This window comes from Cupressus sempervirens, chromosome 3 (assembly GCF_028749045.1).
Source record: "Cupressus sempervirens isolate cs-2001-9-10 chromosome 3, ASM2874904v1, whole genome shotgun sequence".
Taxonomy (NCBI): domain Eukaryota; kingdom Viridiplantae; phylum Streptophyta; class Pinopsida; order Cupressales; family Cupressaceae; genus Cupressus; species Cupressus sempervirens.
In genome coordinates, this window is record NC_143120.1 from 484,745,214 (window position 1) to 484,769,109 (window position 23,896).

Consider the following 23,896-nt stretch of genomic DNA (forward strand, 5'->3'; position numbering starts at 1 on the left):
GAACGGTGGATTGTAATATCCCCATTTTAAGATACAATTTTAATAATAATTAAATTAAATAATATTATTGCATAAATAATTATAATAGAATCATATATTACAATTAGCGTTAATATATTAAAAAAATAAGAAATGGTAATAAAATATTATCATAATATATAAAAATAAGTAATAATATAATCTATTATCAATAAAATAAGATCTCAAAATAAATAATAATAAAATTACAATAGATGAATAAATAAATAAAGTTAACAATAAAAGCTAATTATAAAAAGTAAATAAATAATATAATACAAATTAATATAATTTAACTAAATCTAATGAAAAGTCAAAAGGTGTGCAATTAAGAGATGCAACTTCTTCAATATAAAAGAAGAAGTAAGAGCTTCCATTGAGCACAAGTCCCTAGGAATATGAGAGTCAATGCACCTAAAAATCAATTTGAACAAATGACAGTATTTTGTTGGTTGATTTAGTTATGCAAAATATTGTTTGAAATTTGTTACTTTTGTTGTTGTGCAATACTTATTTATATATATTACCTCATTTGAATTATAAATTTTAAAAGTAAAAGTTAATTATAATGTAAGATTTAATCTAAGGGTCCGTTTGGTTCCTAGAAGATGACAAGAATTGGCTTTTTCAAAATTTGGATTTGAAAATTTTTGTGTTTGTTTCAAAATTGGCAAAATGGAATTAGCATATCGGACTTCCAATTTTGCCTCAAAACCAGGTTTTCAACTTCCTACTAGCAAGTAGGAATTGAAAATCAAAACCTAGTTATATTTTTTAAGCAGTGTAAAAACAATAGATTGGACTACTTTTTGAAATTTGCCTTCAACTCTAAGCTTGCACATAAAAATGTGTCTTCATATACATCTTCCAAGTGAAACAAACAGTTCAAGTAAAATCACAAAAATTGGAATGAAAATTTGCAAAACCTTGATTTGGCTAAACCAAAATTTGTAGAAATCCAAGTTTTTTAAATTCCATGAACCGAACGGACCCTAAGTGAATGAGTAAACTAAAGATGAAATTAGTTCATAGGGATGTGTGACAACTCAATCATATTGAGTGTAGTGAATATGTTATCTATTAATGTATAAAAGTACATCATATATGTTCTTTACAGAGGATACTTAACAAAAATTACTACTACGTGCTAGATCAACATCTGTTTTTGCAGTCCTCTATGCTACTCAATGTACCAATTAAGGATTTTGTAGAGCTAGATCTTTGGGATCGTTATGTCTTGATGGATCAACATAAAGTCCCCATACATGGGATCTTCCTCCTTCATAAACTAATGAGAAAGAAATGTTATATTTGTATTGCAATATAAGTCTGAGCATGGAAAAGATTTCATACAATGCTTGAACATAATTTTAGATATCAACTTCTACACTCAATCTGGACATTTTATTAAAATAAATATTTATAAAATTGCTAGCTCATTTCCAGAAACTTACTTAGGAAAAAATATTGTCCATTATATTGAATTGTTCATTTAGGTGAGGCCGATATTAAATTGTTTATTAAGAAACTAATGTTCCTTGATGAAATGTGGAAAAGTTGGGGGTATTTTAAAAATCATACTGTTAAACAAAAGAATCAAATTGCATGGGAAATATAGACATCTATGGTTTTCAATGTTCCTACTCTAATTTGTTGAAGTACATGAAAATAAAATTAACATTTTTTAGTGCAAACGCCTAGTGCATGGATTAGTTCCAGTGGGGAACGTGACATGTTTATAGCGTTGGGAGGATCTTTTCCAAGGCACCTTTGTACACAGCTAGTTGTTGCTTTGCTTTGCTTGCTCTTCATTTAAATGGAGAGCAAGCAAGCTTATCCCTGTTTATCATCACTTTTATTTTTTATTGTTGCTTGTATGACTCATTTTTAGGCAATTCACAGTGCAAAACAAAACTTGATGATATTTCAGGATCAACAGATTGAAAATTTTCATTTTGTAGTGTTTTTTAATGTGTATTTGTGAGTTTTTAGTATTGATTTTTGAATTGGAAGGAAGATACATTGAGCCAAAGGGGAAAAACCAAAACAATGAAGTAGTGAAGCCCACATTGTCTGCCTTCAATTTTTCAGTCATGTCTTCCATGTGGACCAATTTTTGGCCAAAAACCTCCATTCTCTCATCTTTAGCTCAGCTCCTAGGAATGCCTCTGTTTGATGTGTGCAGCAAGCCCTGTGCAATCTCCTTGCCTTCTTTGTGTTTCATGTGGAATGTGATGATTGATAGCCATAGTTAAAGACTCTCAAATCTCAAGCAAATTAAAAATAACAAATTTTTATTATAAAAAGATAAACAAATACAAATGTCAAGTACAATATAAAATTAGTTTACATCTTCCTCTTCCCCTTCCCAATAGCTCTAATAAAAATTATAGGAGTGGGAAGGGATATTGCCCTAGCAGTCCACTGTGGTTGTTGTTGTAGTTGTGTCTCAATATCTATCCTAGATGTAGTTGTTGTTGGCGCTAGCAATGACTCCTCATTGTCTATATCCTCACTCTCACTGCCCTCCTCTTGAATGTCATTCAATCTCGGTGCAAAACGACCCTCTTTTGAATCAGTATTTTTTTCAAAAATCTCTTTGAATCCACTAGCAATAAATCTACAAGGCTTCCCACCAATAGTGGCATGTTGTGATGGTTAAGTTGTTAAATTGTTATCCTTGCCATCAAAGTTCAAATCTAATGGGGATGAGGTCCCTCGTTTGTGGCCTCACTGGTTCATAGCTCTAGGTCAAAGCATTTACCCCTTTTTTAAAAAAAATCTACAAGGCTTCCCATGACTATTTCTCTCCACCAAACCCTTCTCCTCTCCTCTAAAGGCTACAAATTTTGAAATGGACCACTAAATGGTATCTCATTGGGTTGCTCGTGAGATTTTTTCAACTTCTCGAGAGAAGTATGTCACTTCTCGACAATATCTCACCAACTTCTTAGCGAGAAGTTACAAACTTCTCGACTGAGATTTTGGCACAAAAAACTTGTATTTTCTCGCCAATCCAAACTTCTCGCGAGAAGTTGATTTATCAGCCACTTATCGGCATTATTTTGAACTATGGTTTCAATAACCCTTACTCTTTTAAATGATATTGTTTTAATAACATATAAACATCATTTTGTAGAGATCAAAGTCAAGATTATTCTCATATAGAGTTTATATTGTTTTAATTAGACATAGTATATTGTAATTAAAAAAATACTACAAATATGTATTTCAATTTTTTCTCACACATTTTCAATTGGAAATGTCTATTAAATACAAGTTTTATACCAATTTGTGTCTAATTACTAAAGAAATAAAATTATTTCAAAAAAGTGATGTTTCAATAACCCTTATTTTTTTAAATAATTTTTTTTAATAACATATAAACACCATTTGTAGAGATCAAAGTCGAGATTATTCTCATATAGAGTTTATATTGTTTTAATTAGACATAGTATATTGTAATCAAAAAATACTACAAATATGTATTTCAACACTTGAGAAGATGTTGATTTTGAGTAAGAAAATAATACTAAATTATATATTAAAATTTTGAAAAGAATATGACCTTTTAGATGAGAGAGTCATTTTCAAGAATGTATAAATTTTATTTTGGTTAGAATAGGTTGTTATTAAAAATGTGGTGGGAGATTAAAACTATCAATTTCGTTTGAGTTAAAATTTGAATTGTTATAAAAGATAAAATATAAGTCAAAAACCAAATTTTATTTTTTATTGAACTAGCTATATATGTCATCTATAACATAATTTGAAATCAAAGGTTAAAAAGTATTATTTTCATATAGTTTTGTGGTGGGAACTAGACTCCTAATTTTTAGTATTTTTCAACAACTAAAAAATTATATTTAAAAGTTAGAAAAATATATCAATTCTTAATCCAAATTATTATTAAAAATAATAGTCTTAAACTTTGTTAAGTTCTACACATTTCACTAGTTTACTTCATTTTCAAATTCTAAATAATAATACCACTTTTATGTCATTGAAGCTGAACAGTTATACTTTTGTTAACCTTTTCTTTTATAAAAGTGTGACACAAATTTGTACTTTAACCCCCAGAACCTTCGATTGTATCGAAAGCATCTTCAATTGCTTCCTTAGTTGATTTCTTTCTGCCTTTGTGTCTAGGCTCTACTAAAGAGTTGATTTCTTTCTGCCTTTGTGTCTAGGCTCTACTAAAGACTACAATCAAATTTACAGCAATGTTGTGCCTCTTAAGAAGAAAAGCCAATAGCTAATAGACCCAGAGTCCTAGCTGATGTGTTGTGTAGAGGCAGCTACTAATCCATCCTCTACCTCCACCAATTGGTTTTACAGTCCACTGGAATTTTTTGGAAAAATAGAATGTTTGGGGAAATTTCTAGAATTTTATTATTTTTATTTTTCAATCAAAAAAATAATATAACCCTTGGGAAAATTAGAATTAGCCAATCAGAAAAAAGAATTTATGATTAGAAAATAATTTTAAAAAATAAAATACTATAAAAATGTCTCCAAACCTTAGAAATTTAAAAAGATTCACTAGTAGACTAGCCAGTAGCAACCAGGAACATTAGTTTCCTACCTATATAACATTAGTTTCATGCCTATATAGATAGGTACTAACCCCATGTCCCCATGTAGCTACTTAAGTGCTATTTCCGCTTAATTTTAAGTGGCAAGTGTGTTCTCATGCAATTTGTTAAGTGAAGAGAAAGAATAAATTAGAATCTTTCTCTATTTTAGTGGAGCAGCCATAATTTAGGAATTGAAATTAACCCCATCAAGCCTAAAATTTGATGGTCATATTGGTCATTTTTGCATTTTTGAACTGTATATGATATATTGAAAAATTATAAGACCATATGAATTGATAGGCTAATTTTTTTTTAAATCGTCAATATAACAAGTAAATTTATTACTAAACCATCAATATTTGTTATAGGCAACTTAATATTTTATTTAATAATATACATAAATGTGATTTTATAATATTTTTAATATATATGTATGAGAAATATATATTATATATGTTTCTTCTTTTTATTGATGTTTAAATATGTTTATGTTTTGATAATTGTATATTTATATTAATTTAGAATCATGTTGAAATAGAATATAACGAATTTTAAAATTTTATTTTTATAGTTTACAATATTAAATATGTTTCTTTATATTATTTGTTATATAATTATATTAATTTAAAAATTCTTTAAAGTAACATATATGAACTTAGAAACTTGTTTCTTTTATTTGAGATTTATATATATATTAATAATTTATAGCTATAAATTATTCATAGAGAATTTTACATATATTACTAACTAATTTTTGTTATTTTCTAAATTATAAAATATTTAAATTTAAAACTGTCTACTAAATTGTTTTATAACAAAAAATATTGATAACCATTTTTTTCTTGAAACGTAAAATGAAAGACATGGAAAAAGTTTAGCTCATTAAAAAATCATATGAGAGGCAAGGACGGCCGTTAGATTTCAAGCCTGAACCCCATGTCCCCATGTGGTTGCTTAAAGTCTTATTCTTATCAATTTTAAGTAGTGAGAGTGTTCCCATGCATATATTTAATTAGTGGGAAATGATAAATTGGAACTTTTTCCTATTTTCGAGCAGCTACTCCTTAAAAATGAAAAATAGGCTACGAAAAAAAGGGGGCTAAAATAAGCAGTTGCTGCTTATTCAGAAATAATAGCACAAAATCACTTATGGCACCACAAATGTATTTCACTCTTATTTTTCCTCCCATTTTTTCTCTCTATATTTTAATTTTAAACTTTATTACCAATAATATAATTCAAACATTCTATTTGTGATGGCTGTTAAAAATATAAGAAGTAAAATTTAATGATCATGGGGCCATTGGCTCCACACATTCCTCCCCAAATGTTTGAGGAGTGGCTGTTGGCCAAAATAAGCTTAGGAGCCTCATCTGCCCTAAGCAAACAAAAAATATGATAGGTTGAACACAAGCAGCTTATTGGAAAAAAGTAATGTAGCTTCCCAAATTTGTTTCCCTTCTTTTTTTATTACCATCATTTTACTATGACCTTTTTGTTAAAAACAATATTGTTACTAACTTTATTGAAAATGCAGTTATAGATAAAATAAGCAGTCAAATTTCCTAAGCATGGGACCACTAGCTCCACAAAATGTTACTACAAAAATTGAGCAGCAACTACTAGTCAAAATAAGCTTAACAACCACATAGGAACCTACCCTAATAGTAAAAGAGAAAATTAGATTTATTGAATTGGTCAGCAAACGTTCAATTGAATAAGGTCCAAATGAGAAACATTATGGCTTTGAAAAGCATCAGTTATATAAACACACTTCAATGTCTATGCCACTCAACCTAACCTACACAACACTAACCCTGGGGTCCCATGGGGGGGGCTTGGGCTCTATATTTAAGGAGCTGGAGGTCCCATGATAATATTTTTGGGGGGCTAAAGCTTAATTTCAAATCTTTTCCTATTAACTAGGAGCCCCTACTTTTTAGTTGAGCGGATGCAAAAGTGGGGGGGCTGGAAATAGCTCCTACTATTTAGGGAAGAATTCTGCCACTTGGCAAGAACCTACCTTTCATTTTCCCTCTAAATTGAAATCATCCTACCAAAAATTCTAAAAACAACAATTTATATTTTTAATATTTCCTTCAATCTAGGAGCTAATTTTTTAAAGCAAATTTAAATGTCATGCCCATGCGACCACTCCACTTTAAATTTTCCTAAAAAAGTTAGGCGGCACCCGCTCTATTTTTAAGCAAGCGGGTGCCCATGGGACCCCAGCCTAAGAGAGGTATTCATGATTGGAATTGTCACTCAAGTTGCAATGCTTCCTTACAACCATGCATTTCCTCTCTTCCATATCAGTTGAGAACTTCACTAATTACTTACGTGTGATTCATAAACATTCTAATGGATTGATAGTAAATATTGAGATATCTTAAGTGTCCCTTCATTATTGCATGTTTATGAATACATCAGCGACAAATAACCATGATCCATTTATTTCTAAGAGATTGAGTAGACAATTATTGGAAACAAGGAACACAACAATACTCCTCGCTACCATGCATAACATGGACATATTCAATGAAACATGGATAAAATGAAGTTCAGATGGCAAGCTTTGTAGCGATGTATACACGACCAAGGCTTGGATCCTGAAATCTTTTTGCGTGTTGGTGTTGATCAGCAAATTGTAGTACATTATAGTTCAGATAGATGATAATAATTTTTGTGTCTCTTTCAATACTTACACAGTGCACAGGTCGTATGCCAATAAAAAGGAACTGGTATACCTGATGTCCAAATAGGCAATTTACTGAATCGGCTGGATTATTTGACATCGATCATCAACAATGTAACTCCATAATTATATTGTAATACAAGTTCTAATTCCATTCCCTACATTTCTTTCCCTCCAGCAATGGATTATGGTTTGTTTTCATTTATCCCTCACAAAAGAAAATATTTTTCAAACATGACACTATCGATCCTTTGATTCCATCATGCATTTGCATGTTTGATAATCAATCTGTTACGCATTGTCTTGCTCAAGTAATTGATACATTGAACATTTTTTAGCTCTTACTGCAAAAAGTTCAATATGAAGTCTAAAGCACATTGATCTGTCTTGTTCTGCTGCTCTTTGGCATCAACACGGGCGGGTCAGGGAATGTGGGCAGGAAGAACATGTCGTTTTGGCCTCAAACCAGGAAGCTGGAAACCTATACTGGGTCACATCCAGGAACCTGTATGACTAATATGCTGCTCTACTTGGTTAACATTTTCCAGACATAATTTTTGTCCTAAATGCTAAACCCTCTCTTGATTGGAAAAAACCTTTCTGTTAAATGGTTTCTAGAAGATTTACAGCCTATGGTGAAACTTTGTGCATTATCTATTGTTTCATTGACAAATGTTACAGCTTTTCCCATATTTACTCTCCTCTCTGAAAATGAAATACTTTCAATATCCTCAACAACTGCTTCCCTCTGATGAATGCCAGTTCGCTACTCAAGTAAATGTTTGTATGTATCAGGATCCTGTTTGTTTCCTCTTTGCCAATTAACGAACCCTCCCTCCTGGGTGTGTCTGTTCACTGCTGTATCAGTTCCCCCTACTCTAGTATATGGTACATTTTCTATATCCAAGCCACCAGCAAATTCTTCGTGCTTGGCTTGTGCATCATTTGAAACGTGAAAATGAGTGTATGGCCCTACACCTGCACAGATGCACCACATTTGTAAATAAATATGTAATACTATCTGATTCTTTTTAAAGAACAAGAGTCAACTACTGAAGAGTTTAATAAAAATCTAGGAAGTATATATCTATCCAAATAGACAGAAGAATACATTGTACTTGTTTTTATTTCATTTCAATCTTGATATGAAGACTTCGAACAAATTTGATATCAAGGTAATCAAGAAGAAAACACTTGGTTAATTTCAAATTTGCCCGTGCAACAAGCAGGGAACTAAATCTTCTGAACAAGGAAATCCAGGTCATTCTGTTGATATGGTCAATTGTGGAAAAAAAATTCTCTGAAGACTATATAGCACAGATTTCCTGGTAAACTAGCATGAAACCTACGGGTCCTGCTAGAACAGCATTCCCAGTGAAATGTCTTGAAATGCAGCAACAGATACCAATGTGTACGAGGTTCTACACAAACATTAAGCCCATGAAATTTGCAATTCTGAATTTCTCAGGTAAACAACCTCTCTACGCAAACATTACAATGTAGCAAAGGAAGTTATTTTGCTGTTAACTGTCATGCTGTATGTTTTCAATGCCAGACTTTCAAAACCAGTTTTGGGGATATATTTATCTTTGAGCCTTCCAGGCAGTTGCGACTTGTTAGAATTGTAATGCTTCAAAAATTGGGGAAAATCAGAAAATTTGATTTTTAATAATTATGAACAGCTTAAGAATATCACAGTTATCATAAAGGTAACAAGATGAAAACACTATTGTAATAGTTGTATGTCCCGATGCCTATGATTTGTTCTTGGTCATTCATGGGCATAAATGTAATCTCTTGCTTTCTTATTTCAATTGATCAAAGATAAACAAAGTTGTTTTGTTGAGAAATGTGTGATGACTTTTGCATTCTAAAAGGCTAGTCCATAACACCATATGCCAACAAGCTATCATTCTATTCATAATCCTCTATATGGAATTATCAAAATCCTGAATCAAAACAGATAACCAATTATCATAACCAAGGGACACGATAAATTCCAATGGAAAAAGACATGGTAGCATATTGAAAATAGCATCTTTCTCACTTCCTTTGGACTTGAACTTGTAAGTAATGTATCTTCTCAATCAATGAGATTGAGAATAACAGATGAAGAAGCAGCAATCATTATTGATGATAACATGGGCAAAAAATATATCAATTGGTGACCTCCCAAACAACTATAATGCCAATAGAATTGAAGCTAAACCAGAAGAATGAAGACCTATGAAGCTAAACCAATTGTTTCTTAGATATTTGTGTTCTCTCATTTCAATAGTTAATATGCCTTCCCAATGCTCTCCCGATTCAGCTGTTTTCCAAGCAATATTGCACAATCTTGGCTTTTTCCAAAGACTCAAACTTGGCTAACTTTGCATGTAATTCTTGGACGCACAACATTTGTGTCTCTAGATTTTCTCCAACTATATGGATTTGAATTTTCATTCATAAGGTTAGTTAATTCAGAATCTTGCTTGGTTGCTTCTTTATTACTAGCCCGCATGTCCTTCTTCAATTGATTCTCCATTGCCTGAAATACAACAATCGTATCTAATTGATCTTGTTCATTATATCCTGCAGCTTCCTTCTGTGCCTTGATTCAATCCATGTGGCTGCTCAACCCAGAGATTTTATGAATCATTATCACCTAGTATCTTTGGATGTTGAAAGAAGCGGCTAATGTTATGACTACTTTCCTTAAGGATCCAAGTAATGCAGGAGCATCTAGGGGTGTACAAACAATCTTGCATCCCGTAAATAAAATTGTTTAATCTTGTTAGAGTTAGGGGGAATAAATTTTAATGCAAGCAACTACAGGTCTCCATGTACCTAGGCAAGCATCCAAAGGACATTGGGAGTTGAAATTATTTGACTTTTGTGGCTTTTCTAAAGGCAAGTGTAAACTTTATGAGTGAGCACATATTTCTATTACTTCTATTGTAAAATCAAGAATGTCCCCATCTTGGCCTGGATTGGGGAAGGGGAAAAATCACAGAAGAATCTTGTGGAATGGACACCTTTTTAGGTACCCACTTTGGAAAATTGAAGAGACACCACCTTAGGCACCCTCTTGGGGAAGTTGATGAGCCATCTATTGGCTATTTGCTTCTTTTATTGATAGTATGTGTTGTACATCAAAAGGGGGCATGGGATTTCTAAGAGACACAAGACGACTGTAAATTGGAACTTCAGCTAGTTATCTCTTGGGGAAGTTGATGAACCATCTATTGGCTATTTGCTTCTTTAATTTATTTTATGTGTTGTACATCAAAAGGGGACATAGGATTTCTAAGAGACACAAGAGGACTGTAAATTGGGACTTAAGCTAGTTATGTATTCATCCAAAGTTGAGTAGATCATCCATAGTGGAGTGGATCATATAGAGTTGAGTGATCATTCGAACTAGAGAAGAATTTTCCTTCATTGTATAGTTCCAGCTTGGAGGACTGTAACAGCCCATGAGGCTAAGCACTGTGATTTCTGAATATGTGTTTCATTAATAGAAAAATCAGTTATTTCTATTCTGCAATTTCTATGCGATTCATTTCTTATGCTATGAATGGATATTAGTGGAGTTACCATTTATCAAGTGTAACAAAGCATGTGTTTGGTAAGGGAAGTACCCTTTATTTGTGGTTTCAGAGCATGTGTTTGGGTGTGTGAGGGGAGTTCACTAACTTAGCATGTCATTCTTTATCCACAATGTTTGTGTCTATAGCTTTTCTCTAACTATATGGATTTGAATTTCAATTCATCGACTCTTTTCTCATGTTAAAACTTTTGTTCAAGCAGGTTAGTTAGTCCAGTAGATTATTTGTTTGCTTCATTATTTTTAGCCCGCATGTCCTTCACTTCAATTTTTCATTGATTCTCTCAATTACCGGATTCGTCCATATACCCACGGATCCGGATTTGGGTCCGATTCGGATCCGGATCCACGTATGGATCCGGGCAAGATCCGCAATCCTGCCTGTGGATCCGTAAGGATCCGCACTACGGATCCACAAGCAAGATTACGGATCCTGCCCGGATCTTCGAGGATCCACGGCAGGGCCCAAATAAAAAAGCAAAACAATAGACCCAACTTCATTTTTTAATGTTTTTTTTTTCCTAAAGGCCCTAAACCCTAAAAACGACCCTCTAAATCACAATGCAAGTTCATTTACTCTCTATTTTGCTCTCTCATACTTGCTAGTTTGAAGTAAAGTGCTTGGATTCGAAGGAGATTGGTTGTGGAGCTTCAAATACCTTGCAAGAAGTGTTTAAGGTATGCATTTCAACCATATTCTTGAGTTCTTTCATAGATTATTGATTTATTTTTAGTTTTCCAAATTTTCAAATTTTTGTGTAAGTGTGAAGCATGGTTTTCTTTCATTTTTTTTTCTAGATTGCAAGAATAGAACAATGAGTAGTCAAGGCTCAGTGGGTGGGGGTGGGACTGCATCACCAAGCTTCAAAATTGATAAGGGGTCTCCTTTATGGAGACACACAACAAGAGTCGCACAATGTCCTGGGGGTGGGGCATGCATATGGAAATGTAATTATTGCAACATAAACATAGAAGCTCCTATTCCCTAGTGAAACTACATTTTTTGGGCCTTGTGGGGGAAGGAATTCACATGTGTCAGGGTAGTGATAAGAAGGGATTACCAGCTGCACAAATAGCAGCGTTAGCAAAAGAGCAAGATGATGCTGATAGAACAGTTGCAAAAGCAAAACGTGGTGCTTCCAAAAAAAAAAATACACCAACACCATCATCCGATCAAACAAACACAAGAACACATCATTTTTTGCCTATGCCAACTACAAATGATGAAGATGAAGACCCATCTCCACTCACCCGCAGGAGAGGCCCACTGGATAGGGCATTCCAAAATGAAAAGAGAGACATTGCTGATCACAAAATTGGACATTGTTTAATTGCAAATGGTGTTTCATTTAATTTTGCTAGATCACCTTATTTTAGGGAGATGGTGGAAGCAATAAATGATGGACCCCATGGTTACAAACCACCTGGTTATGAGAAGTTGCGCACTACCATATTACATGATGAGAGGAAAAATGTAGAGGCTCAACTTCAACCAATAAGAGATTTTTGGGTTCAATCGGGTGTGTCTATTATTTCGGATGGGTGGAAAGATTGTAGAAACCATCCATTGATCAATATTATTGTTGTATGCCTTAAGTGGGCAATGTTCTTGAAGGCAGTTGATTGTGAAGGGCAAGTGAAAGATGCAGAATTTCACGCATTCTCATTGATGCCATAGAGTCAGTGGATCCTGATAATGTTGTCCAAGTGGTCACGGACAATGCAAAAGTTTGCAGGGCTGTAGGGATAATTGTAGAGTCTAAATATGATCATATCTTTTGGACACCATGCACCGTCCACTCTCAATTTAGTGATGAAAGCAATTAGCACCGAAATAGATTGGGTGAAAAGGATATATGAGAAAGCTGAAGAAATTCAAATGTTTGTGACAAATCACCACATGTCACAAGCAATTTTCAGGAGTTTCTCGGACTTGGAGTTATTGAAGGTAAATTTGTATATTTAATATATAATTGAATATTATTGGATTCCACAATTATTAATTTTCGTTGTTGTTTACATTAACATGTTTTAATTTTTAAATCTATTACTAACTTGAGTTTAACATGTTCTTAGGTTGCTGAAACCCGCTTTGCCTCTCACACAATCGTCTTGAGACGACTTATGAAGGTAAAAGAAGCATTGAAGCATATGGTCATTAGCCCCCAATGGGGCGTTTGGAAGAATTCCAATACAACAAGGGCCTTAAATGTGAGAAGAATGATACTAGATGAGGATTGGTGGGGTCTTGTGAGTTGTGTTGGAAATCACCGATCCAATAATGGCAATGCTTCGCTTCGCAGATAGTGATGAACCATGCCTTGGGGATATTTATAATTCCATGGATATTATGCTGGAAAAAATTAACATGGTAAGTTTTACGCTCTTTTACAACAATTTTTTATTTGAGAGATATCTAGATTCTAAAGTTTAAATTGAAATATTCACTAATTATAATTATTATTCATATTTCATATCCTAGGTCATACAAAGGAGGGAGAATGATCCTGAGGACACCCTTTACAAGAAGGTGAAAAAAATTGTTCATCGTCGATGGAACAAGATGACCACACCTTTGCACCTCCTTGCATATGCTCTATCCCCGAGGTACTGTAGTTCTTATCAAATGTTTGTGCTTATTTTATCCAATGTTTGTGCTATTGATATTTGATAGTGTTCAATTGTCTTTTGTTATCCCCAGGTACTATAGTGCAGATGTACTTCGCCTTCCAGGTAGAGTGCCACCATTTAGAGATGCAGAGGTTGCAGATGGGTATAAGAGGGCACTAGCTAAGATATTCCAAGATCCAGAGATTTGGGCAATTGTGAGGAGTGAATTTGTTGCTTTCAACTCAGGTGAGGATTTCCACCCTATTGCCATAGCAGACCAAAGCAGGATTGGTGCCATCAAATGGTGGTACCTTCATGGGCAAGCCTTCACATACCTCCAACCTCTTGCCATAAAGGTCCTATCCCAAGTAAGTTTGTAAAATTAAGCTTAAGGTTAACATTCTCAATTCCTTGAATTTATTATTTAATTTATTTATCTTGATTTTTGTATTGATAATTTTTAATTTCTCTTTAGGTTGTCAGCTCTTCTGCAGCTGAGCGGAATTGGAGTACTTACTCCTTTATCCACTCAGTCAAACGCAACCTGTTGGCTCCAAAAAAATCAGAAGACCTTGTGTTCATTCACAACAATTTGCGCTTGTTGTCACAGAAGGATTCTAAGTACAAGAAGGGGCCCAAAAAGCTTTGGGATGTAGCACCCGAGACTCCTGATTTAGATATGACCATCCAGGATCTTGCTAGATCCACTTTGATTGATGTGGATGATGAGGAGGAGGATTATGAGTTAACAATCCCCTCTACTACTAGTGGTTTGGGTTCCTCTACTGATGCATATGCAACACTTGCAGCTCATCAATACCCCTCTGATGCGGATTTTCTTGAAAATCCATTTGATGATTAAATCAAAAACTTTAGTCTTGACTCTTGACTCTTTTATGAGTAAATCATGTTACAAACTTTAAGTTTAATGATCTATATTTTGAATGTTACAAACTTTCACTTTCAATAATTCAATGTGAATGTGTTGATTTTCTTTATAATCGTGAAAATAGATTAATTATCAATGTCATTGATCAAGTATACTAGAGTCGTAGATGCATACTAGAATCATAGATTCATACTATGAAATGATTTAGTTTTAGAATTATGTATATTTATGTTATTTCTTAGTATATAATATGCATATATATATATATATATATATATATATATATATATATATATATATATATATATATATATATATATATATATATATATATATATATATATGCACGAATCCTCCACGAATCATAATTAGGGAAAAAAAATTCCGAATCCACGGATCCGATTCACGTGCCCGAATTGGATTCGTGTCACGAATCGGCAACTAAGTTGATTCTCCATTGCTTGAATAGTGAAATACAAAAAAATCGAAAAATCATAACTAATCAATCCTGTTCATTATATCCTGTAGCTTTGTTATGTGCCTTGATGCAATCCATTTGGCTGCTCAAGACAGAGATTTTATCAATCATTACCACCCAGCATCTATGATTGTCGAAAGAAGCAGTTAAACTTATGGCTACTCTCCTTGAAGGGTCCAAGTATCATATACAAAACTAAAATAACTTCTATGATGAAACCTGCAATACAAAGCCTGCTCATTTCAAGAAATATTATTCGAATTACACAAGATTACATAAGACAGCTTGAACTCATTTAAGATTACACAAGAAAGCTTGAAACCTGAAAAACAAAATCCAATTCGTTTGGTTGCTGGAATTCAATAGGAATAGGAATGGAAAATTAGAATTGATTTTGTATTTTTCGTTTGGTTAGCGGAATGGGAATGGAGAATAGGAATATGTATTCCCATTTTAGCCCCAAAATGAGGATATACCCATTCCCAAAAATACCTGTTATTGGAATGGAGAATAGGAATATATCAATGTTATTCTTCCTTATACTCCTAAAACTCTTCTCTCTGCTCGCCCATAAAATAAATTTCTTGGCATTCTGCCCCTGAATCTGCTGCTTAGAGAAATGAAGAACAAATCTGGAGGGAAATGGACAATAAGTACAAGATTCAGCTTGAGGAGAAAGAGCCAACAAGAGAAAGAGGCTCAGGTTTACCCTCTCATCCCCCAGCAACTCTCATTTGCATGTTAGATTGCCAAGCCCTATAGGCCTTCTCTTGTGCTCAATTTGGCAACCATTAAGGAGGAAGATACCTCAAGAATGCCTTCTTTGCAATACGAACACCATGGAGATCTTGATCCGACCAATACCCCCCTGTATTTTCCCAAGGGAAAGAACAGATCTCACACATTTCATTTTCAACGCTATGCAAAATTGATGTGGAAGGTGCATGCCAAGAAATTCTAGGTCAAGCTCAACTACATGTTGCGATTCTTTAGAAAAAACGAGCATCTTTCATGATTTGGCTTTGCTGATGTGTATACGAGGTCCTCGGTTCAAACTTCGTTGGTAACATGTAAATTCAAAGGCAAGTTGGTTGATGTAGCATCTTTGAAAATTAATACAAATTCCTAATTAAATTTTAGAGAACCAAACAAGACTGAGATTGCCAGTTTCCATTCCAATTCTCCATTCTCATTCGCATTCCAATTTTCCATTCTAATTTCCTATTCCTATGCTTGTAACCAAACAGGCCCTTAAAGTCCGAAAATGGTATTTGGTCCCATTTTAACTTATTTAAAAGAAGATTGCAAAGCCAAAAAGGCATACTTTGGACAAGCGCGTGACGGCATGCAACTAATTTAAAATATCAAAAATCTTATGCCTTGGGAACTTGTTCCTAATTGAGAAAAGACTAAGCAGTCTATGGTCATTCCAAAGGCTAAATGGCACATCCTTCATTGCCCAAACTACACATGCAAGGAATGATGACCCTTATCTCCTTTCTTGAATAATTTCAACCTTCAATTTCTAAGCATCCATACTTGTAAGAAATGAGTACCATGGAATCCTTCATGGATCAGACAGTTGCATATTACAGTTCTCTATGTGAAAGATGCCTCTAGCTCCTAAAAGACTGCTATATACTCATGGAGTAATTTTTGAATATCTAGTTTTGGGCTTTGTAATCAAAAGAATTGCATCCATGAAATACAAATGAACTATGGAACCAAAATGCCTTTTCTTTAGAAGTTTATATATCTAGCTGGAGTCAACAATCTTGATTTCCTTTGTAAGTGAGGATTTGATCATAAACTTACAAATACCACATTTGAATGAAAGGAGCCTATCTTGATGTTGTTGGAACTGTAATGTCCCCCTCTTTTTAGCCTCTCAATGGAGTTCTTAGCCTTTCATTCTTTGAAGGCTAAGTGGATAAATAAGGTGAAATAATTAAATTAATTTCTTATAAAGTCATTAAATAATTTAAAAATTAAAAGGCGACTTTATATTTAATTAATTTAATTAAAAAGTGATTAAAATAAATATTAAATCATAAGTCACTAAAATAATATTATATTATATGGAAAAGGGCATCTTCTAGAAGCACAACTAATTATTGTTGGAAAGGAGGAAGCTTTTAGAAAAGTGCAATAAAATAATATTTTATGTTCTTCTAGAAGGGGTGAAGAAATAGAACAAATATAGGAGAGAGCCTCATTGTAGGGCATCCAGATTTGATATTGACATTTGCTTGTGCACTTGTGGAGCCAAGGGTTTCTGCGGGACATTTCAATCATTGAGAACAAGAATTCTCTTTGATTGGCAACTTTGAGGCTGTGAAACTATCAGCTGATATTGTTGCATTTGTTGGAGGTGATATTTTAGTCATCTCATTGAAGCTTATTGAGTTTTTGCAGCAATTCATGAAGAAGATACACTTCAGATTTAAGGGTCATTCAATGCCCTCATTTTATCTGCACTTTGGAAGGAGTTAAGTAGCTAATTCGGAGGCATATTAGGAAGTTTATACCCATCTTCTACAGTGCCATTGCTACAGGAATTGTGAATAGCGGTATCGCTACAGTGGTCGTGAATAGTATTGCTACAATGCTGTTAACAATACCGCTACAGTGCATGACAAATTCTGATTAGTTTTAAAGCTGCCTACCAATCTCAGGTTCCCTTCATTTTATGTTTATGTATTATCAATTTTGAAGTTTGAAATATAATGTTAGTTTGCATGCCAACTGTTTGACATAATGTCACTTGGCTGTAAGTGTTAATTTGCATTGAATAGATGTCATATATTGCATCAAGAAAAAACAAAAAAAAGAGTTGCATTTCATGTTAGGTGTAGACTAAGCAGAAGAGAAGTCATTTTTCAGTCATCCTATGATATTATAAATCATTTTTCTTATTCTAAAAACAAATTGAAAATAAAATCAGTCATATATCCCTCTGCTATACAAGTATTTGACAAAATTTCTAAAAGCAAATATAGCAAGTTTCAATCAGATTTGGATAGGGATATTACAGTGGTACCAGAGCTTTCATCCTACCATCCTGTGATCACTCAAATAGCAGATGAGTGCAAGAGAAATCAGATGTTATAACAGGGAACAACGGAGACAACAATATCAAAATCCTTAGGTTGAAGGGGATACATTCTCAGAAGCATTAAGAGAAAGAGATACCAACAAAGCAGTTCAAAATATAGCAGACGAAGAAAATAGGGATGCAAGAGCTGAAAGGAAATTTGATACCATGCTTGATATGATGTCACGCTTATTAGCAAAAATGGATCAGCAAGCCATTCAAAATCAAAACACAGTTGAACATAGTGGAGTTAATGAAGAAAGGTCTATACATCGCACTGAAGATACTAGAGAATTAGCCTCTAGACCTCTTTTTCCCACCTTTACACCAAGAGAAGAACAACCACATGCTACTCCAGCTGTTTCTTTTGGAGATGAAGCTAGACAGGCCTACTTGGAGTATACCACTCTCCCTCCTAATATGAGAGAAATATGGACATTTGATCAATTCATGAAACAAAGAAATAGGAGAGGAGGAAGGAATGATCACTATGCTCCAAGAAATGACTATTAACAAACACTTGGTAAGATTTCCATGCCTTACTATGATGGAAGTAACAAATGCACAGCTAGGTCTTGGGTTCAAAAGCTTGATAATTATCTTTCTTTAAGACCAATGCCTGAAGAGGATGCCATAAGATTTTCCACACTACATCTTGAAGGAGCTACTCACGAGTGGTGGTATCATGGGTTAGTCACTCTTGGACACAACTTTATCACTACATATGAGGAGTTTACCAACAAGTTGATTGAAAGGTTTGATGTCAAAGATGCTGAGGTGAGTTTCTGTGAATTGGCACAACTAAAACAGCATGGTTCCCTTGATGCTTATGTGAATGACTTCCAACAGTTATCGGTCATGGTTCCTAACATCAGTGAAAGAAGATTGGTGGTCTTATTCATGGAAGGATTGATGGAGCCATTGAAGGGTTGGTTGAAAGCTTTCGATCCTCCCTCACTACAGGAAGCAATGAAGAAGGCACGAAGCATGGAGTTCACTGCCCCTACCAGCAAGTTTACATCAAAGGGAACATTTTCCAATCGTGACAACAAGAAGTTTCCTAAAAAGGAGGACAAAGCTAAAGGTAAGTCTACTTTCTCGTTTGACCGTGAGACTCTTAATGATTTAAGGAAGAGGAAACTATGCTTCTATTGTAAGGGACCATATGATATTAACTATGATTGCCCTATGAAACCTAAGGGGAAGTCAAATCGTGCAATGTGGGCACTAATTGAAGATTCTGATTCAGACCAGCAATCTGAAATTAATGATTTAGAATCAAAAAAATCAGAACATGATGAAGAATTAGAGGAAGAAGTGAAGTTTAAAGAGGCTCGTCTCACAAGTATTCAGTGAGAAGGGTCTTTTAGGATGCGAGGGGTTCTTGCTGGTCAAAAGATTATTACCCTTCTTGATACAAGTGCGACACACAATTTCATTGATGCTAGGCTTGTTGAGAGGCGTGGTATACACACTAAGGAGTTTGAGGGAATTCGAGTTAAGGTTGTTGATGGTTACACTCTTAGGTGTGACAAGATGATTTCAAATTTGCCGATGTGCTTGAATAATTATAAGTTCAAGACAGATTTTTATGTGGTGAACATGGGAGACACAGATATGGTTTTGGGAATGACATGGTTACATGACATAGGAATATTCACCCTCAACCTTCATAAGATGGAAATGAGATTTGAGGTGGATGGAAAAACTCATGTGTTGAAAGCACTTAGAGACACTAGTTGCAAGACTATTTCTTTCAGGAAAATGGAATGTCTCTTGCATCATGACATGGTTGAGTGGGCAGCAGGTTGTGTTTTGAAGCCAACACAGGAAGAGCAGCAAAACCCTGTTTATCCTCCTAATATACAAGAGTTGAGGATCAAGCATGATAAGGTCTTTAGCAAGATTCTACCTGGTAGACCTCCAAATAGAGGGATAGAGCACATCATCGAACTGGACGAGGGTGCTAAGTCCGTGATAGTCACTCCCTACAGGCACCCTAAGCAGCTCAAAGATGAGATAGAAAAAACTATCAAGGAGTTGCTAGCTATGGGGCATATTAGACCAAGTAAGTCACCTTTTGCTTCATCAGTAGTATTGGTTAAAAAGAAGGATGGTATTCTAAGGATGTGTATTGATTATAGAATGCTTAACAAGAGAACAATCAAGAACAGATATCCCATTCCAAGGATTGATGAGTTGATTGATAAATTGCATGATCTGAGATCGGGTTACCACCAAATTCGTATGAGGGAAGAAGATATTGAGAAGACAACTTTTCGTTGCCATTGTGGACATTTTGAGTTTGTGGTTATGTCGTTTGGGCTAACCAATGCCCCTACTACATTCCAGTCTACTATGAATAGGGTATTTCATTCACAGTTGAGGCAATTTGTGTTAGTCTTCTTTGATAATATCTTGGTTTATAGCAGGACATGGGAAGAGCATCTTGCACATCTTGACATAGTTTTGGGTATTCTTGGTAACGAATCTCTATAAGCCAAGGAATCTAAATGTGACTTGGGCATGATAGAATTATTATATTTGGGTCACATCATTAGTGCAGAAGGAGTTCGGATGGATCCGAATAAGGTCAAGGCAATTGTTGAGTGGCTTACTCGGACGAATCTGACACAACTTCAAAGATTTTTGGGCTTATGTGGATTCTATCGCAGATTTGTCAATGGGTATTCTCACCATGCAGCACCACTTACAGATTTGACCAAGAAAGGGGCTTTTGTTTGGACTCGTGACGCATAGGAATGCTTTGAGATGTTCAAGCGACTTATGACTACTTGCCCAATGCTTGCATTGCCTAATTTCACTAAACCCTTTGAGTTGCAATGTGACGCTTCAGGAGAGGGGATTAGAGTTGTCCTGATGCAAGACAAACATCCAATTGCATATGAGAGCAGGAAGCTGAGAGGTCCTGAGAGGAGCTACAGTATATATGACAAGGAAATGTCAGCCATTATGCATGCATTGGCCAAGTTCAGGCAGTACTTAGTGGGCAGTAAGTTCATTGTAAAAACAAACCATAATAGCTTGAGACATTTCCTTGGGCAGTGGGATCTTAATGGCCGTCAACAGAAGTGGGTAAGCAAGTTGCAATCTTATGACTTTGACATTTTTTTTGTCAAAGGTTCACAGAATATAGTCGCTGATGCCTTGTCTCGCCGACCACATTTGAGCTCTATGGTTGAGGTTTCAGAGGATTGGAGTCATTTGATTGTGGCAGAATATGCTAAAGATTCTTGGGCTTCATGTCTTATTGATGGGTCACTGCAAGATGATAGGTACAAGGTGGTGAATGATCTTATCATTTACAAGGGGAGGATCTTCTTGACTCTAGGATCAGAAGTAAAGAACATAGTATTGAGCTCTTTTCATGATTCACCATTGGCAGGCCATCCAAGGTATTTCAAAACCTATCGACAGGCTCTGGAGAAGTTCACTTGGAAGGGACTAAAATCTGATGTTCTATGATATGATAGGGAGTGTGTTGTTTGTTAGCAGAACAAACAGGACCATACATATCCTGCAAGTTTATTACAACCACTTCCAATTCCAGACAAGAAGTGGGAATGTATATCTATGGACTTCATCATAGGGTTGCCAAAAGTGCAAGGTAAGGATTGCATATATGTGATGGTTGATCGCTTGACCAAGTTTGCACATTTCTTTCCGATCACTATTTCATATTTAGCCACACAGGTTGCCAAACTATTTTTTCGTGAGGTGTTTAGATTGCATGGATTATCACGAAACATTGTTAGTGATTGAAACAGTCAGTTTATGAGCAATTTCTGGCATGAGCTTTTTAGATTGTGTGGGGCCGAGCTTTCTCCGAGTACTAGTTACCACCCTCAAACAGATGGACAGATGGAGATAGTCAACAAATGGGTGGAAGGGTACCTCAGAAATTATATTGCTGGGGAGCAAAAAGGGTGGGTTAAGTGGATATACCTTTGTGAGTACTGCTACAATACCACTTACCATCTTTCTATTCAGATGACACCATTCATGGCCTTGTATGGTTATGAGGCTCCTAGCTTTCTTGATTTGCTGATGAGTGATAGTAGAGTGCCTAGTGCTGGAGACATGTTACAGGAAAATCAGGATATCATGAAGGCTCTTCGTGAAAACATCCGGAAGGCACAAAACCAACAAAAACAGTATGCAGATCAGAAGAGAGTGGAACACTCTTTTGAAGTTGGGGTCATAGTGTATTTGATGTTGCAGCCCTAAAAACAGTCTACTCTCAAGAAGAGTGGTGCAAAGAAGCTCAAGCCGTGATAGTATGGACCCTTCCAAATCATTAGGCGTGTGGGTGAGGTGGCTTACAAGCTAGAGTTTCCGGCGGACAGCAAAGTGCACAATATTTTCCATGTATCATGCCTCAAGAAGGCATTGGGACATCATCTGGTTCCTTCTACAGTTCTACCACCCTTAGATGATGAGGGTAAGTTGATTTTGATACCAGAGGCTATATTAGATTTTAGAGAGAAGCAGTTCAGAAGCCGTGTCATTAGAGAATATTTGATTAAATGGAAGGACCTACCTATTGAGGATGCTACATTGGAGAGTGAAGAGATTCTGCAACATCCAGAGTTGAGATTGCTTGGGGACAAGCAATTTCCAGAGGGGTGGACTATAATGTCCCCATCGTTTTAGCCTCTCCATGGAGTTCTTAGCCTTTCATTTTTTGAAGGCTAAGTGGAGAAATAAGGTGAAATAATTAAATTAATTTCTTATAAAGTCATTAAATAATTTTAAAATTAAAAGGTGACTTTATATTTAATTAATTTAATTAAAAAGTGACTAAAATAAATATTAAATCATAAGTCACTAAAATAATATTATATTATATAGAAAAGGGAATCTTCTACAAGCACAACTAATTATTGCTGAAAAGGAGGAAGCTTCTAGAAAAGTGCAATAAAATAATATTTTATGTTCTTCTAGAAGGGGTGAAGGAATAGAATAAATATAGGAGAGAGCCTCATTGTAGGGCATCCAGATTTGATATTGACATTTGCTTGTGCACTTGTGGAGCCAAGGGTTTCTGCAGGACATTTCAGTCATTGAGAATGATAATTCTCTTTGATTGGCAACTTTGAGGCTGTGAAACTATCACTATCAGCTGATATTGTTGCATTTGTTGGAGGTGATATTTCAGTCATCTCATTGAAGCTTATTGAGTTTTTGCAGCAATTCATGAAGAAGATACACTTCAGATTTAAGGGTCATTCGATGCCCTCATTTTATTTGCACTTTGGAAGGAGTTAAGCAGCTAATTTGGAGGCATATTAAGAAGTTTATACCCATCTGCTACAATGCCATCACTACAGGAATTGTGAATAGCATTATCACTACAATGGTCGTGAATAGTATTGCTACAATGCTGTGAACAATATTGCTACAATGCATGACAGATTCTGATCAGTTTTAAAGCTGCCTACCAATCTCAGGTTCCCTTCATTTTATGTTTATGCATTATCAATTTTGAAGTTTGAAATATAATGTTAGTTTGCATGCCAACTGTTTGACATAATGTCACTTGGCTGTAAGTGTTAATTTGCATTGAATAGATGTCATATATTTCATCAAGAAAAAACCAAAAAAAGAGTTGCATTCTATGTTAGGTGTAGACTAAATGGAAGAGAAGTCATTTTTCAATCATCCTATGATATTAAAAGTCATCTTTCTTATTCTGAAAACAAACTGAAAATAAAATCAGTCATATATCCCTCTGTTGTACAAGTGTTTGACAAAATTTCTAAAAGCAAATATAGCAAGTTTCAATCAGATTTGGACAGGGATATTACAAGAACACATTCCTAATGAATAGAACATTAAGCACCAAGAGCTCCATATGCACCATAAAACTTATCCTTGAAAATACAATCATCCACTGTAAACTCCATTTTACTTAATATACCTAAA

The 23,896-nt window shown here is 34.8% G+C and overlaps 1 protein-coding gene across 5 annotated transcripts in view; it reads right to left on the bottom strand.

Annotated features, from left to right (window-relative positions):
* Window positions 1–6,980: 6,980 nt before the first annotated feature.
* LOC149567281 (lipid phosphate phosphatase 2-like) overlaps window positions 6,981–23,896 on the bottom strand; it is a 104,085-nt gene continuing 87,169 nt past the window's right edge. For all 5 annotated transcript variants that reach the window (XM_089820442.1, XM_089820444.1, XM_089820443.1 and 2 more), the window contains exon 8: window positions 6,981–8,268. In XM_089820442.1, coding sequence (XP_089676568.1) covers window positions 8,057–8,268 — 212 coding nt within the window. In that variant the 3' untranslated portion in view covers window positions 6,981–8,056. The remainder of the gene's footprint in view (window positions 8,269–23,896) is intronic.